A 20,965-nucleotide genomic window follows, 5' to 3' on the forward strand; every position below is an offset into this window, starting at 1 on the left:
CCCTCGAGCCATCTCCTCGTCTCGGCTTGGCTCGTTCTGGTTTGTTTTTTTGCCTCTTCTCTCTTCCATCCTGTTGTGCTCGTCATCGATCCTCTCTGCTTCCGCCCTTCTGTTCGTTCATCCATACGAATAAATTGGGGGAGAGAAAACACATATGATAATACATAGAGTTATGCGACAATTAAACCATTGCTTCCCGAAGCACCGACGATATTAAAGGCTGGTATCTTGCGTGGACTTAAATAACAACTTGTGAATGATATGATTCGCGATTTGATTTGATTCAAAAAAAGAGTTGAGAGGGCAATGCTTCATGAGGGGCAGAAAGTGGAGAAAGTGGAGAAAGTGGAAAGGAAGTCGTGAGCGGAGTGCGTGATTCGTCAAGTAAGGGCCAAGAGTTGAATCCTCTCTTCCTTGACGGCAAAGAGAAGGACGTAGGGGTGTCCGTCAGCCTTGTGCTTCAGAACCGACTCCCGTATCTGGGATGCATAAGCCGAGTGGCCAGGCGGGAAGGCCGCCACGAGGGATCGCCAGGTGTCATCGTCGGAGAGCCAAGAGGAGGAGCGACACATCGTGTCGAACACGGAGGTCGGGACATCAACCGCAACAGTGGGCATAGTAGCCACCGAGGCCTTGACTTTCTTTGATGTCTCGAAAGCTGGCACGTTGAAACGTCAATCTCCTGAATATACAGTCTTAAATGGCGAGCCCACCTCGATCGTTGAGCATATGTTTGACCGATCTTCGTTGCTTCTTCACGTCGGCAGGAAGGACGAGCTGCACATCTGGAGTGGCCATGGCATCCTTGGACGATGAAGTAGTTGGCGTCGATTCCCACGCAGCCCCAGTTCCATAGGTACTGAGGTCGATCCGTTTCTGTTCTGCGATTTGATGTTGCAACCAACCGACCAATTCAGCGCGAGACACTGTAAGAAAGAAGGTCAGTGGAAAAACCGAATCACATCGCAAAGCGACATACGATCATATTCAGCGCCCTTCAGGATGCTCTTAACCTTGAAGGCCGACTGAGTTTGCTTAGACGCGCGAGGCCTTGGACATACTGTGAACCTGTAGAAACAATGTAAGCCCCGTTACGACAACCCATCTCCGAGAAAACCACGTACAGAATTCCTTCTCGCTCACATACGCTCTCCAGCCTCTCGTGCTCAATATCAGAGATCGCAGACTCGTACATGATATCCGCGCTGATATTATGCTGCCAAAGATACGAGACGACCTCCAACCGGTCCTGCAGGTACCCGGTGTGGTAAGAGACCACATAGACATCGCATCGCCGAGGACTCCAATAGCCAAAGGAACGCTCCTCCTTGATCAGGTTCTTGACATAATTGCTCTGGAACAGCGCCAATTGGGCAAGAATCTTCTCAAGTGCGATTTGAATACCGATAGCACAGAGGTTGTCGCCCTTCTGTCTCAGCGTCGGGGAGTGCCGCGCAATCACTGCGTCGTATCTGCGCGCCGCTTCAGTCTGCATATCGTCGACTGGACATAGGCTTCTTACCTGCCACCAGCAGCTAGGACATTACTTGGCTTCGACTTGTGCGTGAGCTCGATGAGTATCCCGTCCTTGAAGTACTGATGATGGTTCCCAAGCATAAGTGGGTGGATGATCATAGGTCGGTCAACCCCCGCAAAAGCTGCGTGCTGCAAAGTGGCCTTAATCTCCGCGACGACAGGCCGGAGAAGAGGGAGTAGAGGCGACGAGATCTTCTCGAGCTTGTAGACCACATCATCGATGTCATCCTCTAAAACGGCCAAATGAGAAACTGGGCTACATGGCACAACAACCAACGTACCTGATTCGTTCAAGATCTCCAGCTCGTCGATCACAGCCCTCGTCAGCCCCTTCTTCAACAACAACGCCCGTTTCTGAGATGTCGACGACTTTGACTGCATCAAGATCTCAACCACCGCCGCTCGATGCTCTTCAGGGATTCTAGCCATCGCCAATTCAACAACTGACCGAATCGTTAGACAACAAAGTGGCAAAACAATGAAATACCGCACTAGTCGAATGGGACACCCTGATGTTGTAGGTCCCAGTCAAGTTGGGGAACGTGTTCAGGATGTCATTGCTGACAGCTATCACCTCGGCACCCGCAGCGATGGGCCCATACTCGACGTCTTGAGTGATGATATCAAAGACAGCAGCCTTCTGAATGAGAGGATGGCCTGCGACAGGGCTATACAGGGGTCAATAGCAAAGACGCGGGTACAGTACACCGAGGACATACTTTGGTCGATAGATATTGGCAATATGGTATCGTTTGATACGCTTCGAATTTCCTTTGGCTGCCAACCTCGCAAACGGAACAAGGAGATTGTTCGGGAGGCTGACCAGAGTTCCCATCCTATCAATGAAGGTTGCGTGGTTCTTCTCGTCCTCCCGGTCGACAACGGGCATCAGGAGCGGAGGTTCGATGTCCACAGCACCATGAAGCTTGAAAAGAGCCGCCAACCGGTCCTGAACAGCGTCCGCCAGTGAAAGATATTCAGGGCGATCAAGATCCTTGTCGTAAAGGAACCCTCGCGAGGCTTTCGTCGGCTGGTTGAACAAGAGTGACAAAACCGTTTGGTAGTGCGGCGTGTCGGGTTTGGCTGAGGAATGGTCAGACAGGTCACGACTACAGATGAGTTGGAAGGCGCACCCATCAGTCCCAGCGCTTGATGGAAATACTCGTCTTCAACGCGAGGTGGCATCAGAGGGCTCTGGGACAGGTCCAGCGCCGAGGGTCGCTTCTCCGGGTCATGTTGGAGCAACCAGGTGATGACTAGCAGATAAAGCGTCAGTTTCGGGGCGACATTGCGACGATAACGTGTTGACGTACTTTCCCTCTGGCGGGTACGATGGGGTTCCCAAGATGTAGGAAAGAAGATACCAGGCTTGCGCAAGTCTTCCAAGACAACGATTCGTTCTGATCCAGTAGTGAACCGGTAGTTCATTTCGAAGAAGACGATCTAAAAGAATTGAGAATCAGGGAAACGGAGGCTGAGGAACTGAAAGCGTACTCCCAGACTGTACATGTCCGCCTTGTTGTGGTTCTTGGGGGCTGCCCTCCTGCCAGTCCACTGAACTTCGGGTGCGATGTACAATCTCGTTCCCACCTCTGCAGACAAGGGGGTTAGTAGTTGACAACAACACCGGAAGGAGTCACTTACCGAGGGTCATTTCAGGATCATATGTCACCGGCTTGTGTTGGACATCCGAAGGATCCACCGCGGCAAGACTCGACGTAGCCAATCCGAAGTCACCGACTGGGAATAGAGTGAGACCCATGATCTTCGCAAGGGCTGCGGAAACATACCTTTACAATCCCCTTTCGCATCTGGAAAAGATGAACCTCGTCAGCAAGGACATCACGAAAATCTAAGATCACGACCCACCAATGAAGATGTTCGTCAACTTGATATCACGGTGGATGATACCAAGGTTCGCCATATGCACTAGAGCATCCACAATCTGGTGGAACAGGCGCCATCCTTCTTCCTCCGAGATACCTTCGTCAACTCGTTCCCGCAGCGTCTGACGCTCCACAAATTCCTATTGAGAAGCATTCATCAGCACCCCAATCCCTTCGTACAACGGCAGACAGAACCCACCATCTGAATATAAAGGGTCCTACTCGGCCCAAAATTCGAAGGGAACGTCAGGTTCTTGTTGGTGGGCGACATCGAGTCAAACAAACTATCGTCGCCACTGCTGTCGGAATTCGCAGGAGACTTGGAGCCTTCAAAGTGGATGCTAGGGAACGACGATTGTGACCCAAGTTCATCGTCCAGGTCATCCAGGTCGCCCAGATCAAATCCTCCATTGATGGGTAAATGACGTTCGCTATCATCGTCTGGGATCGAAGTGACTTCAGAGCTGGTAATCATTGAAGACTCCGCGCTGGAGTCGTCGGAAACAGTGGTAGACGGCGCTTCGGTTGTCTCGATCCATGTGGTGTAGTATCGAACAATAAACCGATGGTTGAGCCGGCTGAGAGCGTTCACTTCTCGCATGATCTTGTCATCTTTCTGCACTGCTTTAAGGCGGACCTTCTTGACTGGAAGAGAATGAGCGGGTACCAGAGAAGATGGAGAAAAAAGGATACAAACCGGCGTAGACGCGGTTGTCGACCTTGTTGCGAGCTTTAACCACGGAACCGAAGGCACCTTTGCCCTAAGGAATCATCAATTAGTGAAGAGAGGCGAAACGAATCCGGGTTGACGTACTAGAAGCTCCAGTTCCTCCCAGTCATCTTTCCATCGACTCGATTGGCGAGCCTGACGCATCCGATGCATCACATAATCGACTTCAGGGGAACCGTAATACATGCTTGGAACCGGGGTTCTTGGCCCTATAGAAGAGTTGAATTCCAAGGGACAGGTTGCTAAACCCACAAAACACTCACCGCCGCTACTGTTCATGATCGGGATAGACCGACTCGTCATCGGCGTTTGCTGCAGAGACGCCTTCAAACTGTCCTCCGCAAGCTCGGACAACAGGGTCATGCACGAGATGTTGTTCTTCTTCGTGGGGGTGAGCATGTTCGTCGCTTGCCTGGCGAGAACCGGTGAGATGGCGGCTACGAGAGACAGACCATCAGCTCAAGAACTACGATCAATGAAAGAAACGAGCTCACATGAGTGGATCGCTTCCTGAACATCAGAGTAGCGCTCCGTAACATCCAGCCCCATCAACATTTGGAGCAGGATAATGCCAACGTTATGGATGTCCCTTCGCTTCGTGTACAACAGAGCCGAGTCCTTCATCTCACGCGACAGCCAACCATCGGATATCTGAGGCTCGTCGGCCACTGGCGGGATGTGAGGCCCAAACGAGTTGGACCTGTGAAGGTCAAGCAAGTGCGTGTGGAACACGGCTTTGCCGACCTTGATGACCTTCTGGCCAGGGTTCGTCCTTGAAGAAACAAGCCCGAGGCATCGAACGTCCATCCCGCGATGAACGAGATTCTTGTTGTGAAGAGCGTTGAGAGCTTGCAGGATTTGGGTGAGATATTGCTGTCGCAGATGTCAGCGACTTGTCCTGTACCACACGAGAGGTCGCCACGTACTGTTGCTCTGTCTTCCCGCAAAGAATGACAATCCACCAACACGTCGTGAAGGGTGACATGGGGAGTTTGCTCCGTTAACACGATGAGTTGCGCCGGGTCACTGGAGTGGGGCAGCTTCAACTTGACTGCTAGGGTGGCGAGGAGATGGTCATGGCGGGTAACCGTGAGGTCCTTGATCTCTTGCTCGACTTGCTTCAGCTTCTTTCGCCCTTGGCTCGTTGAGTAGTATGACGACTCGAAGGTATAAATATGAAGCTCCAGTGGCGGGGTCGTATGTAGGTCGTCGACGACTGGCTCTGCCAAGTAAACGGTCTGGAGGCCAGCTATTAGGAGGTCAGCGCCGTGAACGCGGTGTCCGAAACCAAACGGGGACGGACCTTGTCTTGGATAAAAGAGCTTTACAGTGTTGAAGCGCACGTCGCCCAGGTGGATATCTTGGCTGAACGTCTCCAAAGGGGTGTCGCTCATGAAAGGAACTTCCGTGGTCTCCGAGTTTGCTCGCTCTCGAGACTTGAACTGCTGCTCCCTCGCCATCAACTGCCGCAACGCGTCCTGCTCGATCTGTGCTTCCAGTTCTTCAGCTTCCCTCTTCCTTCGTTCCTCTTCTCTCGCTGCCTCCTCTGCTTCTCGCTGCTTACGATTCTGTAAAAAGACGGTCATGGTCAGGGTTGAAGGCATGAGGAATCAAAACAGGTGGCTTTTCACCCTTTCTTCGTCTAACGCTCTTTGAGTCATCTGCACAGCAAGGGAGCCTGATACCGGCGTGACATTGTTCACAAGCCAATCTTGACATGTGTTGGCGATCTACAGTGGCCATTGTTCAACAACCGCCTCGATTCGGAAGAAATGACTACAACGCACGGTAAAAACCATTTCAGTTCCCCGCTGTTTCTGTGCCTCCGCATTGATGATTTGCTGCAACTTCGAAACCTGATCATTGGTAAGGCCCTTGGCGGGCTTCTGAAGAGTAAAGATGGGGCAGGCGAGGTGTGGATACGTTTTCGGTAGCCTAGATACTTTCGTTAGATAGATTCCGCAGTCCAAAACCCGGGGACGCACTTTACGTGGAGATTTACACTGATCTTGTCAGGATAATCTGGATTCGTCACTTGTATGATGAATTCAGGCAGCCTCGCCGCACCCTAGAACAGGAAGAGTGTCAAATCCAGAAACGTGGTACTCTCGTTCACCTGCCTAAAGGACGCACCTTCCACGCCTTGGGAGGGGGGCATTCAATGAAATCATTTCCAAAAATCGACTTGAGAGCGGTTATTTCGAGTTGCTGTAATTCTTCGGTAGAATCCATTGGAACCAAGATGAGTTATCTTCGAGTCCTTCGCTGTGGTGAATATTTCTCGTTGTCCTGGCGGTGGGGCCAGACTTCGTGAACACAGGTGCTTGAATGTGGAGGGCCAAATGGTCCTCAGCAAATCAAGCCTCCATGACCGCTCTATGGTGAAAAATGTGGTCTGAGTGCAAGGTGATATCAGCCTCGACCAAAGCCTCGTTTCCAGCATGGTCACAACGTGCCTGATCCAACAGCCTGTACGGCAGAGGTCGTCCAGATGGGGTTTATCGTGTTGTCATCAATGTTTTATCAAACAACGTGGTCGCTACCGTTGTTTCGGTGCAACCGTTCGATTGGCGGGCTTACCTCGACTAGAGTTCTGTCGAGGGATTGGGTAAACAGCGTTTTCTGCTATCGCCTTGGGCTCAGGTGCTCACCTTTTGAACTGGTATCGAGCGGAAAGCAATCTCGTTGCGTCATGGCAATGAAGACGAGGTTTCGGGACAGATTGAAACTCAGCAGTGGAAACGTTCGGCACACTCACGGAATTTGTAATCTTCCATTTTGGAGAACTTCACAAATTAGAAAGGGAGAGGATGAAATGGCCTGAAGAGATAAGTATGAGATAGGCGTCATGGAGAGATAAGTCAGTATTGGCAATCCCAGCACCATCAAGACTGGCTGGATTTCCAGGTTTCACGCTTATCATGAATAATTCGAAATCTGCTTCAATTGGGGTGTGCGCTATCTAGCTTCTTCACGAGGTCCTAGATGATAAGATTAGGTTGTGTGAACAGCGCGAATGAAAGTGAAAAGCCTTGCCTCTAAAGCAAACAAGTGGGAATCATACGACGACGGCGATAGTTCGCGCACGGCATCCGCCAACCGATACAAGTATTCCTTGTTCGGTCCAGACGGGCCAACGGAACGCCATATAGTTTTCGATAGGGCATCTAGGGGCTCTGAGCCAACTGGACACGGTAATCAGGCTTCCTCCTTTTCCTATTTAGGTATCAGACTTACTAAATGACGGGTTGTCGTTGCGTCCAACATAACACTTGAAGAAGTTTAGAGCTGCTTTGCCCGTTCTAGAACGACCGGACGTACATATGCCTTAAATTTCATGGTAAGTTCAACACCAAGGAAAGTAGAAGATGGTAGGACCAACGTTATGGATAATTACCGACTCGTTCCCTTCGGAATCCACGTTGTATATGTCGAGAGTTTCCAGCGTATAGCCGTCCTTAGGTGGGAAGGGTCTTAAACACGCGTTTGGGGGGTCGGTGAAAGGACAAACGATTACCTTTTCTCTAAAGTCTTTTTTCCTCGATGTTAGGATGGACTTGCATGAAAACAAGTATGAACTCGTACCTAGATAATCACGAACTTCCGCTACATACGCAGGGTCTATGGTATACGCGATCCCTAAACGAACTTGAAGGTTAGTGCGCGCACGATATAATAACCTGATAACGGAATCATACTTGCCCCAGACGACGTCTTCATCTGGGAATGCATCCTAATGCGCGTGAGCGCGGTTCAAGTATATTTAGATTGGAAAACTCACTGATCCTGAGAACTTGTCCCAGTCTTCTTTGTGGACGAGGGTCACAACACGGCCAGGGTTCTACGCATTTCGATATCATCACCAGCGTCTTTTCGATCTCTTAACGAGACGAACCTCAGGCGTTCCACGATGATCATGGGACTTTTGAGCAAACCTTCTGACATAGCCTTTAAGAAATCCCGGAGCTACAACCAACTTAAATTGGATTCTCCGTTTGAGAAGTAAAGCAAATGGATAGCTACTCTTCGCCACGACGTGCGGTGGAGGCTAATGATATCGCGTTAGATCGCTAATGAACGCGTTCCACAGTCCAAATCTCACCTTGAAAATCAAAGAACCGTATCCAAACACAACAAAAGGCTTGTTCTCAGTCATCTAAACAGAGTGCAGTAGAAATCAAGGAAAACCACGTCGTAATTAGTAAACAAGTTTCGCGGATAGGGGCTCGGAAAACGAGCCGCCCGTTGAAGCTCCGACAAACTCCGACACGGACATACCCGTACCTTCCAATTTGGGAGTTGGCAATTCTCTGCATGCGATTCGCCAGTTTTTCTCGTTTTCCCCTATTTTCTCGCTCAGTCTGGTCGTTTTCTAGCCAGGGATATCGCCAAAAGCGTCCTGGAATATTTCTGAAAACGCACAAAATGTCTACAAGCCAACTCGGACAGGTGCGCAGTTTGTCTGATTCGGAGGAACTGCCACCTTCAAAGCGGCCACGAACAGACGCTACGGAGCCCCAAATATCGGCCTCGACATCGACAAATGGCGCTCAGGTCATAGCTATATCTGAAGCAGATATTCTGAAGCAGAAGGCTGCAGAACGACGCGACCGAAAACGCGAGAATCGACGCAAGAAACAGCTGGCAAAGCTGCCAGATCCCTGTTCAGCTGAGGATGTTTTGTGGAAGGATATCCAGGTGGTTTTGGGCCAGGACGCTGTCAACAGTGCTACAGAAGTTGGTTCGGAATTTGATTCGCCGTTCAAGCACCAGGAGGAAGTGGAATTGGAGGTCAAGATCTTGGGATCCAACGGTGCGCATTGTACATGTCTTGGTGGTTATCGGCGCTTATGGCATTTACAGGCGATGGAATTGCCGTGTCGACGGGCTCGAGCAAGCCTTGGGCTGTCGTTGTACCTCTGGCATTGCCCAATGAACGGGTTCGAGCCCGTATCTACCGACATGCTCGTCTGCACTCGTTTGGTGACCTGCTGGAGGTCATCACACCGAACAACGAACTCAGAGACAGCAGCCTTATCCGTTGCAAGTACTTTGGGACCTGTGGAGGTTGCCAATACCAAATGCTGTCTTACGAGACCCAGCTGGACTTTAAACGGAACGTTGTAGTCAAAGCGTTCAAAAACTATTCGAGTGAGTGGATTGCCTGTTTTACTTGGATAGTTTACTGACCCTATCCAGATCTCTCGGACGAAGAGATGCCCCCCATATTGTCTACCGTCCCTTCTCCCCTGAAATACGAATATCGCACCAAGCTGACGCCGCACTTCGAGGCTCCACCCAAGGATATACGGAAGAACATGAAGCCCATCAGCGAGAAACCAGACTGGCTGAAGATCGGGTTCAACCGAGTTGGGACGCAAAAGGTGATGGACATTGAAGAGTGTCCCATAGCCACCCCAGTCGTCAACGCCCAAATGGCTGCAACGAGGGAGGAAGTCGTGACGTGGGTTTCTCTCAATTACATCACCCTGGCCTCGCTTACACTTCTCCAGCAAGGTGCACACCTACAAAAAGGGCGTCTCACTGCTCTTCCGAGAGTCGCTAGACACGAGCGTCAACATCGACGACGACTCCGTCGACCGTCTCTCAGACGCTTTCAACAAACAAATCTGCGTCACCGACCCCAAATCCCTCGTCCGCGAACGCGTCGGCGATTGGATATTCGAGTACAACGCCGGCTCTTTCTTCCAAAACAACAACTCGGTCCTCCTCCCCCTCACAGACTACGTCCGCAACGCCATCTTCCCGCCAGACGCACCCACCCCTTCGACGCTCACCCACCTCGTCGACACCTACTGCGGTGCCGGGCTATTCGGCATCGTCCTCTCCCCTTCGTTCCAGAAAGTCGCCGGCATCGAGCTGTCGCAGGACTCGATCAGGTTCGCGACGCGCAACGCCGAACTGAACAAGATCTCCAAAGACAAGATCTCATTCCGCGCAGGGAACGCAGGCGAGATTTTTGCCGTAGTGCAAGACTTCCCTGCAGACCAGACCGCCGTCCTCATCGACCCGCCGCGCAAAGGCTGCGACGAATTCTTCATCAAGCAGCTGCTCGAGTTTGGTCCCAAGACGATCGTCTACGTCAGCTGCAACGTGCATACCCAGGCGCGGGATGTAGGACAGATCATGGAGGCCGGAAGGACGGGCAAGGCGAAGAAGTACACGTTGGACAGTGTAAGAGGATTCGATTTGTTCCCTCAAACGGCACATGTGGAAAGCGTCGCTGTTCTTACACGGGTTTCATAATGTGTTGTTACTCCATCGCTTGAACCAATTGATCACGCTTCGAGCAGCTTCCTCTTTTGCCCAGCCTGAGCAGATCGTCAGCACCCTGTTGTCTGTCCAAGCCAATTACACCGACTTACGACTGTTCTCGACATTGAGATCCCCTCGAGTTCCAAAACCGTGTGCGACGCCCGAGAAGAGTTGGAGGTGGTACGGCAATTTCTTTTCGGCCAGAATATCGACCGCTCTACGTCTTGATGCGGGAGGGAAGGTGTTGTCGATTTCCGCGCATGCCATGAGCAGCGGCTCTGGGACCCGGTCAATCAGAACCGAAATGACAATCCACTCGGGACTCACTGGTCAGATTCTTGAAGTGGTCTTCGTTCAACCTCGACGGATGGGCAAACGCAACTGGTTCATCTCGTCAACGTGAATCCAGATGTGGCCTGACGCCCGCTCACCTGAAACTACGTTCTCCAACGCGGCGGCTTGAATGGCATAAGGTCCTCCGAAGCAGTACCCTACTGCGTTGTACACGCTGTCCTGACCTATCAGAGCCACGTCGTTATCGTTTCACAAGACAGTGCTCGGACCCGCGTACCGTACAGCTCCGTGACGGCCTTCAACCACTTTGGAACAGCCTCCTCCGCCTGTTTCTGCGATTTGGCGACCCAAGCTGCTCGATCAAAGTCGGGTGAGTCTAGGTGCAGATGGATAGGGTCTCCCAGGAAATAGTCGATGCCCAACACGTAGAAACCTGACACTGCTGTCAGCCTCCTGCGACTCGACACAGTCACCTTGGGAAATACAGTACCTTGAGAAGCGTAAAAGTCCTGAAGAAGCTTCGCATTTACGAAGAAGGGCCCATAGGCGTCCGGAAAGTACAGAATGACTTTCTTCCTCCCTTCTTGTGGGCTCGGTGGCTCAGATAGATAAATAGGCACGTCGGCGATGGATATCGTCTTCCCTGCTGGCTCGCCGGTGTGTTTGACACCCTGGACACAACAATCGCCAATGGGGCCTGCGAGGACCGGAGAGGAATTCGTTTCAGTCATTCCGCAGTTAGAAGAAACTCGCCGAATGGAAATGATCAGGGTGGGAACACGTTCGAAGATTGCATTGGCAATTTAAGCCTTTCGTAGGAATACCATTTCACGGGCTCGGAAGAGAAGCCGGGTGAATCTCAAAAGTGACATATATACAAGTCTGGCGCCGGGCCTAGTATCATCGTGTTTGAATGGCGTTTACAATATCACAAATCGCGTCTTCTGCAACTTCACGGACGTACTTATAAATCTACTTCTGAGCCAAGGCATTCGAACTCCATCGGATGAACCAGTTAATGATACCCCGGGCTGACTCTTCTTTAGCCCACCCTATACGATATCATGTCAACATTACTACTTCAAGGCATTCACTTTCCGAGAGGCAGACTGGACTCACTCGTATTCTCAACAGCGGGGTCTCCTCGAGTAGCAAAGCCATGCGAAACTCCAGAAAAAAGCTGGACGTGGTATGTCGCTTTCTTCTCAGCCAAGATATCCACAGCTCGCCTTCGCGATTCAGGTGGGAAGGTAAAGTCGGTTTCTGCCAGCTGAATTAGAGGTGCTGATAAAAGACTTTTGTCGCGGATCTTACCTGCTAGGGAGAGCAGAACGGGCTCTAGTTTCAGACGCAGGGATTTGTGAGTCACGAGCAACGGCCTGAGAGGTTCGTAACCTACTGGTAACATTTCGGAAATGATCTTCAGTCAAGCCTGCTGGATGAGCAAAGGCGCCTGCAACGATCTTATCCGTAGCAGCGGTTTCAAGGACGTAAGGGCCACCAAAGCAATATCCTAAGGTCACGAATCATAAGTTCGACAATGTGAGATTCCTCATGAATCCACCTACCAACAGCACTGTAGATGCCATCTTGGCCTTCAAAAAGGCTCAGAACGTTATCTCCTGAGAACTGCCAGTGAGAGAGGTAGACAAACCGTAAACCTCTCGAACAGCGTCGATCCACCTGGGAACGGCCTCTGCTGCCTGCTTCCTCGACTTGGTGAACCACCCATCCCTATCGAAATCTGGTTCTGTATGGATGTAGATAGGATCGCCAAAGAAATAGTCGATCCCAACCACATAGAAGCCTATTGAAGTTGACAATCCATTAGCAACCTAGCTACCCCTTGCAACCGTGAATCGTGGTAGGAATTAAACATACCCTGCGACGCATAGTAATCTTGGATCAACTGATTATTGAGGTAGAAAGGTCCATAAACGTCCGAGAAGAACAAGACGACTTTCTTCCTTCCTTCCTGTGGTCTTGGTGGTTCCGAGAGATAAGTGGGGACATTGTCAATCGAAATTGACTTTCCCGCAGGGTCTCCCGAGTGCTTGACCCCCTGGACGCAGCAATCCCCAATGGGTCCAGCAAGAACTCGCGATCCAGATGTGACTGTCATGGTGGGTGGAAGCCTAGTTGAAGGGTAAGGAGAGAGCTCGGAAGGATGACGCCACCTGGGCTGACGGAATTGGCGAATTGCTTATATAGTCTTCCCGGGAAGTTAACCGGTGGCTTGCCGGGAGAAGGATGACATTGACAATTGGAAGAAAAAGCAATGGCAGCATAAAATCGCGCAACTGCACCTAAGAGAGTAGACCAACTTGGACCACGACGCAACTGAGGAAGGGCCATTGGGCGCTTGTTCGCAAGTCATGATCAGGCGCCCTATCATCTCCGATCATCCTGGAGACAGATAAAAAGCGATGCTCAAGCTAGCATTGTCCGAGACACATGTAGTCCATTGGGATACCTGGTATGATTTCTATGATACAAAATAACGAAACGTTGGGTCACAAGAAACAAGAACGCGCAAACGTATAAGGGGGGTCCGTCTCAAAAATTAAATTCGAAGTTGGGAGAATCCTCATCCATCCGCCAATTTAGCATGAACATAGCCTGGATTTCGATGGCTGGCGCTCGCTCGGGCGCTATTTGAATAGGACGTGGGGGCTGACCAGGGGACTCTTGATGAGGGCCTTCCACAGCTGCCGCCACGAAATCGGGCTCCCCTGTAAAGAACGTCAGAAAAGCCTCGATGAATTATCGTGATGCCAACCTCATCTCTCGCCATGCCGCAGAAGCTCCCCTCGTACCCATGTTTGCTGAAGCTCTCCACGTTCACCCACCCTCGGAACTTGAGCTTGCGCTTGTCGTACCCTCCGATCCTCAACAGCAGCACCATCTTAGATCTAGGGTCAAGTTTACATTTGACGTTCATTCCCTCCAGTGTTTCTTGGATCAGGGGCATCAATACCGTTGGCGGCGCAGAAGCGTAGAATCGAGTCAGGTTCGGCACATATCGAGGGCCCGATTGCGTTTGCGACTGGAAACAGATCAGTTTCCCCTTCTCTGCAATGCGGCAGGGACGCTTACGAAAAGCATGAGTTTCTGCGTGAATTGAGAGGCTGTTCCAGCATAACGCTGGGGATCGTCCTCTTCGTCGACATCCCTGAAGAAAGGTCAGTAAAACTCGATGGGAAAACGAGAGAAGTACTGACATAGCTTCTCCGAAATCAGGGGCTGCTACATTTAGATCGCCGTCCTCGCGTAGCCCCTGCGTCAGCATCTCCGCCAGGGTACCTGGGTCTGCTCGTGCCAATTGGCTCGGTCTGGTCGGAACGATCAGAAAAAGCAGTGTACTGCATCACAACACTAACTCACCGTAAACACCATGGATGCTGATACACGTCAGACAGCGTCATACGCTCAGCTGGGTTCACGTTCAGCATACCCTGAAGGAGAGCTAGATCATCTTAGAATGGGCTTGCTGGAGTTCGCCTGATGGACTCACACAGCGGGGTCTCAGAGATCCGATTCCATGGATCTTCGTCGAAGATGGTCCCATCCAGATAGCGGCAGAATTCTGGGCTGTGTCGGGTGGGCTCGTCCCATGGGGTATCTGGATGTCGATTTAGCGCCAGTGCCACAAGACACGTTCCAATTACTTACTACCGACCAACAGAGTAAAGAGGATGACCCCACATCCCCAGACATCGATTGGCTCCGCTTCGTACGGCGCGTTGCTGTTCAGCTTTGGGATATGTCAGAATGGAGCGGATCGCAGATGCCCCCAGTTTTCCCCAACCCAGTTTTGATATGCGGTGATATGTGGAGCACGGGGTCCCCCTTGCCAGCTGTTCGACTCGTCACGATTCCTGGGGATATGGGGATGAGGTACATCCGCAGGAATAACACTACCGACGGGACGAGGGCCAGAAAATGGAGACCCCCGATACAACCCCGGGATCAACGAATATCAAACGCTGGGTGTGGGCCCACTGGGTCTACAGCCCAAAGCTTACGGGACCACCTACCTCTGGTGCAACATACGGGAGGCTTCCACAGCGTTCGGTCAGAGATCGCGTCCGACCCGAGTCTTTCAGTTTGTACACTGAAGATAAACCAAAATCGGAGATCTTGAGCGTCCCAGCGACGTCCAGTAGTAGATTCTCCGGCTTAAGGTCGCGATGACACACGCCTTGTTGGTGGATATAGTCCTGGTTTGACCTGTGAGACTTGGTTTCATCGGAAAGGAGTTTAGACTCACCATTCCGGCTATCAACTGGTTAAAATACAGATGTGCCAGGTCGTCACTGACGCCCTTGTCGGGCGCTGGAACCAACTGTCAGATCTGGTCTATTTCACAGCCTTCTTTACCCACCGATCTTATCGAACAGATCTCCACCACAAGCCAGCTCCATTAGCATATAATATCCCGGATGATAGGCATGTTTGTGCTTGAGCTCGACGACCACAGCGTTCAGAAATTCCAGCACGTTTTCGTGCTTCAGCGCCGAATGGATCCGCATTTCCTTGTCGAGTGTCTTTCTCTCTTTATCTGTGGTTTCCTCAGTAATGATGATCACTTTACATGCTGCTGCACGGTAGTTCTTGAAGTCTATAGCTTTATAAACGCTGATTTTCATTGGAATTTTAGCTGAAAGGAACGGGGACAACGTACCTGGAGAACCCGCCGCCTCCAATTCTGTCCACTAGCGTGTACCCTATTGCAGTTGTTAGTGAATGCCTTAAACCACATTTCATTCGATATTCTGACCTGTAACCTTTGGGAATTCGGGCATTTTGGCGCCGTTGTGGTGGTAGAAGAAAGAAACGCTGCATCGGGAACGCGCTCAAACGACCGTGACGGAAGGCGGAAACGTGACTTTACGGTCACGTGGAGTAAATTAGCGCGTCAGGGCGCGTCGCGACTCTGCGCCTGGGCGCACTGGCGCAGCAGCGCGGCGAGTTCGGCTTGTTTTCAAAAGGCATAGCCTCACCGGCTGCTGGCTTCAATTTATTCAAGCCTGTTTTGACCAGTGGACGTCCAGGATCAATACTGACCACAGACCAAAACATGTGTGGTCAATATGATGCACAATCCGGGAATGCGATGACTCCTGCCGCCGTTAGAAATTTCTTGCTCAGTAGCTAGCGGAAGCAAGAGAGAAATTCGGGGACGCTGGAGAGGGTTAAACTGGCGCTTGTGTGCACGATCCGATCGTCTCCGGTCTATTGATCTAGCTCCTTGCTCATCGCACTATCGGGCCCAGCATGCCCGTTTACAAGTCTGGTTTGAGTAGTTCTGTAGAATTGAGGCAGAATGCTGGAAAAATTCCACGTTAGGGTCACTGGGGTGCTGAAACTGGACAGCCCGTCACTCTGTTCGTCTAATCCGGAACGCGTTTCGGACGAGGGTCAACGGGATTAGGAAGATCATACCATTCAGCCCCTTCATGGGCTGGGAGTGACTCATATCGTTAGAGACCGGGAGCTACATCACTCAATATATGTGCGAGCATACCCAAGCATCATATGTGACAAGGTCCATTAGACGCTAGAAATCTTACTGATGGATTCTCCTAAAGTGGATAGGCCGTTATTCGTTTGAAGTCGGTCATCGGGGCCAGTGAAACGCGAAGACGAGACTTCGTTCCATGAGGAGGTAATGACCAGCCCTAGTCAAGCATACACGACTCCGATATCGATGTGTTACGAGCATCCGTCGGTAGCGTCACTCCGCCTCTTAGTAGTGTTGCATTATGATTCAAAACCCTGGCATCATATGCGGACGTGCGGGTCCAAGAGTCTCTTAAAAAGGCGGATTAGTGAGCCGGACACCACACATACCTGGAATCTTACTCATGGACCCTCCCTCATTGCTTCCCGTCATTCTCATCCCAGGGCTCTCTTTCCTGACACTGAGATGGTTTCTTTCTCGTCGTCAACACCATTCCTTTGTCGGCATTCCGGGACCTCCTCGACAGTCGTGGATAACAGGTAAATATATTCCCTTTCTATAGTGGATAACGCCACACAGCCTTCATCGTACCAATAGGAAACTTGAAACAGCTCTTTAACGCCAAAGGCCTTCCCTTTCACCACTACCTCACAGAACAGTTCGGGGGCATTGCCAAAGTCTATGGTTTCTTCGGTGTCAGTTGTCATCTGCCTTAAGATTGTTATGCAGCAAGCTGATTTCCAAATAGGACGAACAACTCTACATTGTCGATCCTCGCGCATTACAATCTATCGTTGTGAAAGATCAAGACTCGTTCGAGGAGACATCTGTTTTCATCGAGTACGCGAGCTTCTCAAACGGTGTGACACTGCTCAGGCCTTCTCACAAGTCATTTTTAGTACCAACAAGGTTATTTTTGGTCCTGGACTAGTAGCAACAACTGGTACCCGACGTTTTATGTAGCGGTTTACACAACAGCTAGGCTAATTTTAATATTCAAGGGGAACAACATAAAAGACAACGGAAGCTCGTGAATCCCATCTTCTCAGCATCCAATCTCAAGGCCATCTCTCCAGTATTCTTTGAGATTGCAGAGAAGGTGCGTACCAACGCATCACACGACGGGCGCGTCAACTTACCGTTGCATTTAGCTCGCAGATGTTCTCGAAGCAGAGATAAAGTCCCAAGAGGAAGACGGAGAGGATGCACAGAAAGGCATTCTTGATATGTCTGAGTGGGCTTCGAGAGTAGCGTTGGAGATGGTCGGGCGCTCTGTGTTGGGATATTCTTTTGATCCTCTCGACTCGGCGCACAGCAATCCTTATACATCTGCGATCAAAGATATGATGTGGGTCCGGTATCTTTCTCGTGGACAAGGAGTACTATGATATTAATCCGTTCACCCTGCAGACCTACACTCTTTAAACTGGCTGTAGTTCGACAAATGGCACCCTTCCTAATCAAGCTCGGCCCTCCCTGGTTCCGTCGTAAATTGGTCGAGTGGACTCCGAACAGCTTAATCCAAAAGGTCAAGGACATGTCGGATGTCATGCACGTTACAGCACAGCAAATTCTGGAACAGAAACGCCAGGAGATAACGATGCTTGGGCGAGATGAACAAGGCCACTCGGATCAAGAAAAACCAAAAGACATCATCTCCTTGCTACGTGTGTCGACCTCCTATCCTAGTGGCGTCTTTGGTGCTCATATAGGACTGTTCCAGTTCAAGCGAATGAAAAGGCAGGGGAAGGAGAGAAAATGGACGACGATGAGCTTACCGGACAGATGACGTTGGTTTCTTCCTTTTCGCGTCATTCCTGAGACTGACCAGTGGACTACAGCGTTCTTATATTTGGCGCTCAGGATACCACGGCATCTTCACTGTCCCGAATCCTCTACATGCTATCCACCAACCAGGAGATGCAATCGCAACTCCGCGATGAAATTCGAAACGCCTATCAGGAGGCCTCAAACAGAAATGCAGACACACCGACTCGTCTGAAGTATGATGTGATTGCTGCACTCCCTTTTCTCGACGCCGTCATACGAGAGACATTGCGACTTTACCCACCCGTTCCTTTTGTCCGGCGAACGTGAGTCCTTCCTCTCTTCCCTAATCCGACTCGGCCTGATTTCATTGCACAGCTGCATCAGGGACACCGTCGTTCCTTACACCAAGCACGCCGGTTCTCAATCCGAGTCATCAAGGACTCAGATGACGCTACGAATCCCCCGGGGTACAACTCTGTTTGTAGGAATAGCGGGAGCCAATCGGCTCGAGCCGATCTGGGGTCCAGACGCCAAAGAGTGGAAACCGGAGAGATGGTTCAAAGAGAAGGCGACAGTTTCGGATGTGAAGTTGCCTGGAATCTACTCGGGAACGTGAGTAACTCAGTCTTCCACTGCCTTGTAACGAGTCTGATATCTTCGCCTGGCTGAAGACTTTCTTTCTTCGGAGGGGGAAGATCCTGTGTGTGAGTTCTAACCCACTTGTCGTACTACATTCCAAAGCTGATGAATCCCTCCAGAGGACAAAGGTTTGCAATTATGGAACTCAGTACGTCCTCTTCGCATTCGCCCCTTTCTCATGGCATGCACTAACTTCCAAACTTCAGAGATAGTCCTTGTGACTTTACTTTCTAGAATGAAGTTCAACCCTACAGGGAGTGAGATTGTTTGGAATCTATCCCAGATTATATCGCCCTCTGTTCGGAGACGAATAACCACTGAGTCAAGGCAAGGCTTTGAAGAGGCCAAGGGGATGCCCTTATACGCTACAATAGACGCTCTTGTCAGCGGCACTTCCCAGTAGTCGATATTGCCAATGGATTGCGTAATTCCCAGCGTATATAATACACTATCGCAATAATTGAACCTTATATCTTCCCTCCAACGTGCTTGCGTCTCAATCTTCGCTTTCGAGATTAAGCGCCCATTATCCGATATTGTGGTAGCGAGGACCCGCACTCCTATTTCTGGGACGAACCCTGAATGCGCGATTTTGCTGCAGATATAAATCCAGTCAGTCCGACCCTGCATAGCCGCGGTTGCTACTAACACGTCCTTTAGGTTGTCAGTGGGTGCTTTGGTGGGTACATTAGACATTGAGTAGGTCCACCGAATGATATCACACGACAGTGACCTGCCTCCGCAATTCGTCTTTCATGTCAATTTGTTTATTCTGTCTCCAGCGGGGTTCTACTTCCCATACAGACACCTCCATAGCCTAACACCTATTTTCCCCTCTCGTCCACTCACTGCCATAGACCTTCAACAGATATATCGCGACCATGTCAATCGTCAATTGGAACTATGTCCCTAAGCCACCTGATCCAGAACCGGTCTCTGATACCTTCCCTGAAGAACCCCTCGACCTCCCTGTCTCCTTCGGTGGAGGATACTACTCTGGACAACTAGGCACTACCGTCTCCAGCAACCGCTACCTCATCGTCCGAAAACTTGGCTATGGTCCTCGATCCTCAACATGGCTCGTCAAAGAGAGTGGACGAGCGCAGTATCACGCCCTCAAAGTCTTCAAAGCGTCAGCTTCTAATCAACAGGAGGCGGACCGCTTCTACACCCTGGTCCGTGCAATGTCAGCAATGACGATCGACCCAAACCCCCGTTTCATGGGTTATTTCTGGGAGGAGAGCTCGCATGGACGCCATTTGTGCTTCCTCATGGCGCCTCACTGTGGGCTATCGATAGAGGACATCAGGCAAGCGAATACGGACGGGCGCTTGCCTGTGCACACCACACAGTACATTCTCAGTGCCGTAGCCGGTACACTCCTCGAGCTGCAAGCCAAAGGAAAGAACATCATGCATGGGTGTAAGTCCCCACCATCTCTTCTATTACATATTAGTAGGGTCAGGGCCTAACATTCTTAAATCAGCGATAGCAGCAGAGAACATCGTTTTTGGTGCCTCGTCACACCCTCAACATCTAGATCCTCTCCTTACCAAACCCGAGATTATATCAGTCAAGGGCACCGCAGTTGTGAGGTCTCAACCCATACCCGCGAGGAACCCCCAGGTGGCAGACAGCATGGAGACCATGGTCCTTAATTGGAGGCTCCTTTTAACGGAGTACAAATATGGTATAACCAGCGCTTTTCTCCGTTTTCAGCGTCTTGTTGATTGTGGTAATTACAGCCCAGAAGGGTCTCGCACTTACCCCAGAGCCTGAACATGATTACGGATTTGCACCAGAGACGTTGCTATCCACTCCTTCATGTTCACCCAAGACGGACATTTGGATGCTAGGTGTCATGGTAGGCCGTCACATCCGCTCTCTGTCGCATATCCGAGTTACCAATCTTCGAAAAAGCTTTTCAACCTTTTAACAGGCCGAGCCCTCCTTACAGCAACAGGAACAGCGGCAGAACGACTTGCAGAAATGTGCGAGGTTCTCGAAGTTCAGATTCCAGAGTCATGGCTTCACGACAAGAACCTGAAGGATTGCAGTCCTGAGAAACGAGGCCTTCAGATCCTCGAAGGCCATCTCGAGGCTGTTTTACCACAGGATCAAGCAAAGAGTGTGTCATCTCTTCTGAAGAGCTGCCTCCGTCTCGATCCAGCGACACGTATCTCGGCGGCCGATCTTGTCGCTCATGAGTGGATTCGCGCGGTTCCCTTTTGCGATTGCTTCGAGGTTTGACCTGTCTTTTGAGGACTACTTCCTTAGCGCACAGCTCTAACTGCAATTATACGCACCTAAAGGCAATATTAATGCTCCCTAGTGATTTAGTGAGTTGCGAATGCGCATTGCACTTGAGTG

The 20,965-nt window shown here is 50.8% G+C and overlaps 8 protein-coding genes across 8 annotated transcripts; 3 read left to right on the top strand and 5 right to left on the bottom strand.

Moving 5' to 3' along the window:
- Positions 1–380: 380 nt before the first annotated feature.
- Positions 381–6,384, bottom strand: CC1G_02807 (other/PEK/GCN2 protein kinase; the record flags this gene model as incomplete). The annotated part of the gene is made up of 23 exons (XM_001828174.2): positions 381–658; positions 714–926; positions 980–1,068; positions 1,125–1,472; positions 1,523–1,766; positions 1,818–1,979; positions 2,029–2,204; positions 2,256–2,619; positions 2,670–2,792; positions 2,850–2,979; positions 3,031–3,128; positions 3,181–3,312; positions 3,406–3,562; positions 3,622–4,067; positions 4,120–4,183; positions 4,237–4,361; positions 4,416–4,589; positions 4,647–5,025; positions 5,079–5,720; positions 5,784–5,882; positions 5,940–6,087; positions 6,138–6,220; positions 6,286–6,384. The coding sequence occupies 23 exons, from the start codon at positions 6,382–6,384 to the stop codon at positions 381–383; spliced, it is 4,773 nt and encodes a 1,590-aa protein (XP_001828226.2).
- Positions 6,385–7,146: 762 nt separating this feature from the next.
- On the bottom strand, positions 7,147–8,308 carry CC1G_02808 (hypothetical protein; the record flags this gene model as incomplete). Its single annotated transcript, XM_001828175.2, has 10 exons — positions 7,147–7,337; positions 7,390–7,423; positions 7,474–7,479; positions 7,535–7,609; positions 7,670–7,708; positions 7,767–7,791; positions 7,851–7,885; positions 7,934–7,993; positions 8,048–8,200; positions 8,255–8,308. The coding sequence occupies 10 exons, from the start codon at positions 8,306–8,308 to the stop codon at positions 7,147–7,149; spliced, it is 672 nt and encodes a 223-aa protein (XP_001828227.2).
- Positions 8,309–8,511: 203 nt separating this feature from the next.
- On the top strand, positions 8,512–10,419 carry CC1G_02809 (tRNA methyltransferase; the record flags this gene model as incomplete). Its single annotated transcript, XM_001828176.2, has 4 exons — positions 8,512–8,965; positions 9,016–9,303; positions 9,352–9,616; positions 9,666–10,419. The coding sequence occupies exons 1-4, from the start codon at positions 8,578–8,580 to the stop codon at positions 10,417–10,419; spliced, it is 1,695 nt and encodes a 564-aa protein (XP_001828228.1). The 5' UTR covers positions 8,512–8,577.
- A 105-nt stretch (positions 10,420–10,524) lies between these two features.
- CC1G_02810 (hypothetical protein) lies at positions 10,525–11,453 on the bottom strand (the record flags this gene model as incomplete). Its single annotated transcript, XM_001828177.2, has 5 exons — positions 10,525–10,706; positions 10,756–10,809; positions 10,860–10,946; positions 11,000–11,155; positions 11,213–11,453. 5 exons carry the CDS (start codon positions 11,451–11,453, stop codon positions 10,525–10,527), a joined length of 720 nt encoding a protein of 239 aa, XP_001828229.2.
- A 145-nt stretch (positions 11,454–11,598) lies between these two features.
- On the bottom strand, positions 11,599–12,844 carry CC1G_02811 (hypothetical protein; the record flags this gene model as incomplete). Its single annotated transcript, XM_001828178.2, has 7 exons — positions 11,599–11,774; positions 11,842–11,985; positions 12,037–12,060; positions 12,122–12,235; positions 12,291–12,317; positions 12,377–12,529; positions 12,604–12,844. 7 exons carry the CDS (start codon positions 12,842–12,844, stop codon positions 11,695–11,697), a joined length of 783 nt encoding a protein of 260 aa, XP_001828230.2. The 3' UTR covers positions 11,599–11,694.
- A 529-nt stretch (positions 12,845–13,373) lies between these two features.
- On the bottom strand, positions 13,374–15,527 carry CC1G_02812 (CAMK/CAMKL/CHK1 protein kinase; the record flags this gene model as incomplete). Its single annotated transcript, XM_001828179.1, has 12 exons — positions 13,374–13,454; positions 13,502–13,768; positions 13,819–13,894; positions 13,944–14,054; positions 14,107–14,188; positions 14,237–14,344; positions 14,395–14,476; positions 14,748–14,942; positions 14,993–15,057; positions 15,107–15,360; positions 15,407–15,449; positions 15,503–15,527. The coding sequence occupies 12 exons, from the start codon at positions 15,525–15,527 to the stop codon at positions 13,374–13,376; spliced, it is 1,389 nt and encodes a 462-aa protein (XP_001828231.1).
- Positions 15,528–16,589: 1,062 nt separating this feature from the next.
- On the top strand, positions 16,590–18,998 carry CC1G_02813 (hypothetical protein; the record flags this gene model as incomplete). The annotated part of the gene is made up of 13 exons (XM_001828180.2): positions 16,590–16,725; positions 16,784–16,881; positions 16,935–17,026; positions 17,086–17,129; positions 17,188–17,285; positions 17,338–17,534; positions 17,597–17,853; positions 17,910–17,976; positions 18,028–18,279; positions 18,332–18,568; positions 18,628–18,660; positions 18,715–18,743; positions 18,802–18,998. 13 exons carry the CDS (start codon positions 16,590–16,592, stop codon positions 18,996–18,998), a joined length of 1,737 nt encoding a protein of 578 aa, XP_001828232.2.
- A 478-nt stretch (positions 18,999–19,476) lies between these two features.
- On the top strand, positions 19,477–20,845 carry CC1G_13566 (CMGC/SRPK protein kinase; the record flags this gene model as incomplete). The annotated part of the gene is made up of 4 exons (XM_002911992.1): positions 19,477–20,017; positions 20,082–20,285; positions 20,341–20,459; positions 20,516–20,845. 4 exons carry the CDS (start codon positions 19,477–19,479, stop codon positions 20,843–20,845), a joined length of 1,194 nt encoding a protein of 397 aa, XP_002912038.1.
- Positions 20,846–20,965: the final 120 nt, after the last annotated feature.

This window comes from Coprinopsis cinerea, assembly GCF_000182895.1.
Source record: "Coprinopsis cinerea okayama7#130 chromosome 1 map unlocalized cont3.1, whole genome shotgun sequence".
Lineage (NCBI taxonomy): Eukaryota > Fungi > Basidiomycota > Agaricomycetes > Agaricales > Psathyrellaceae > Coprinopsis > Coprinopsis cinerea.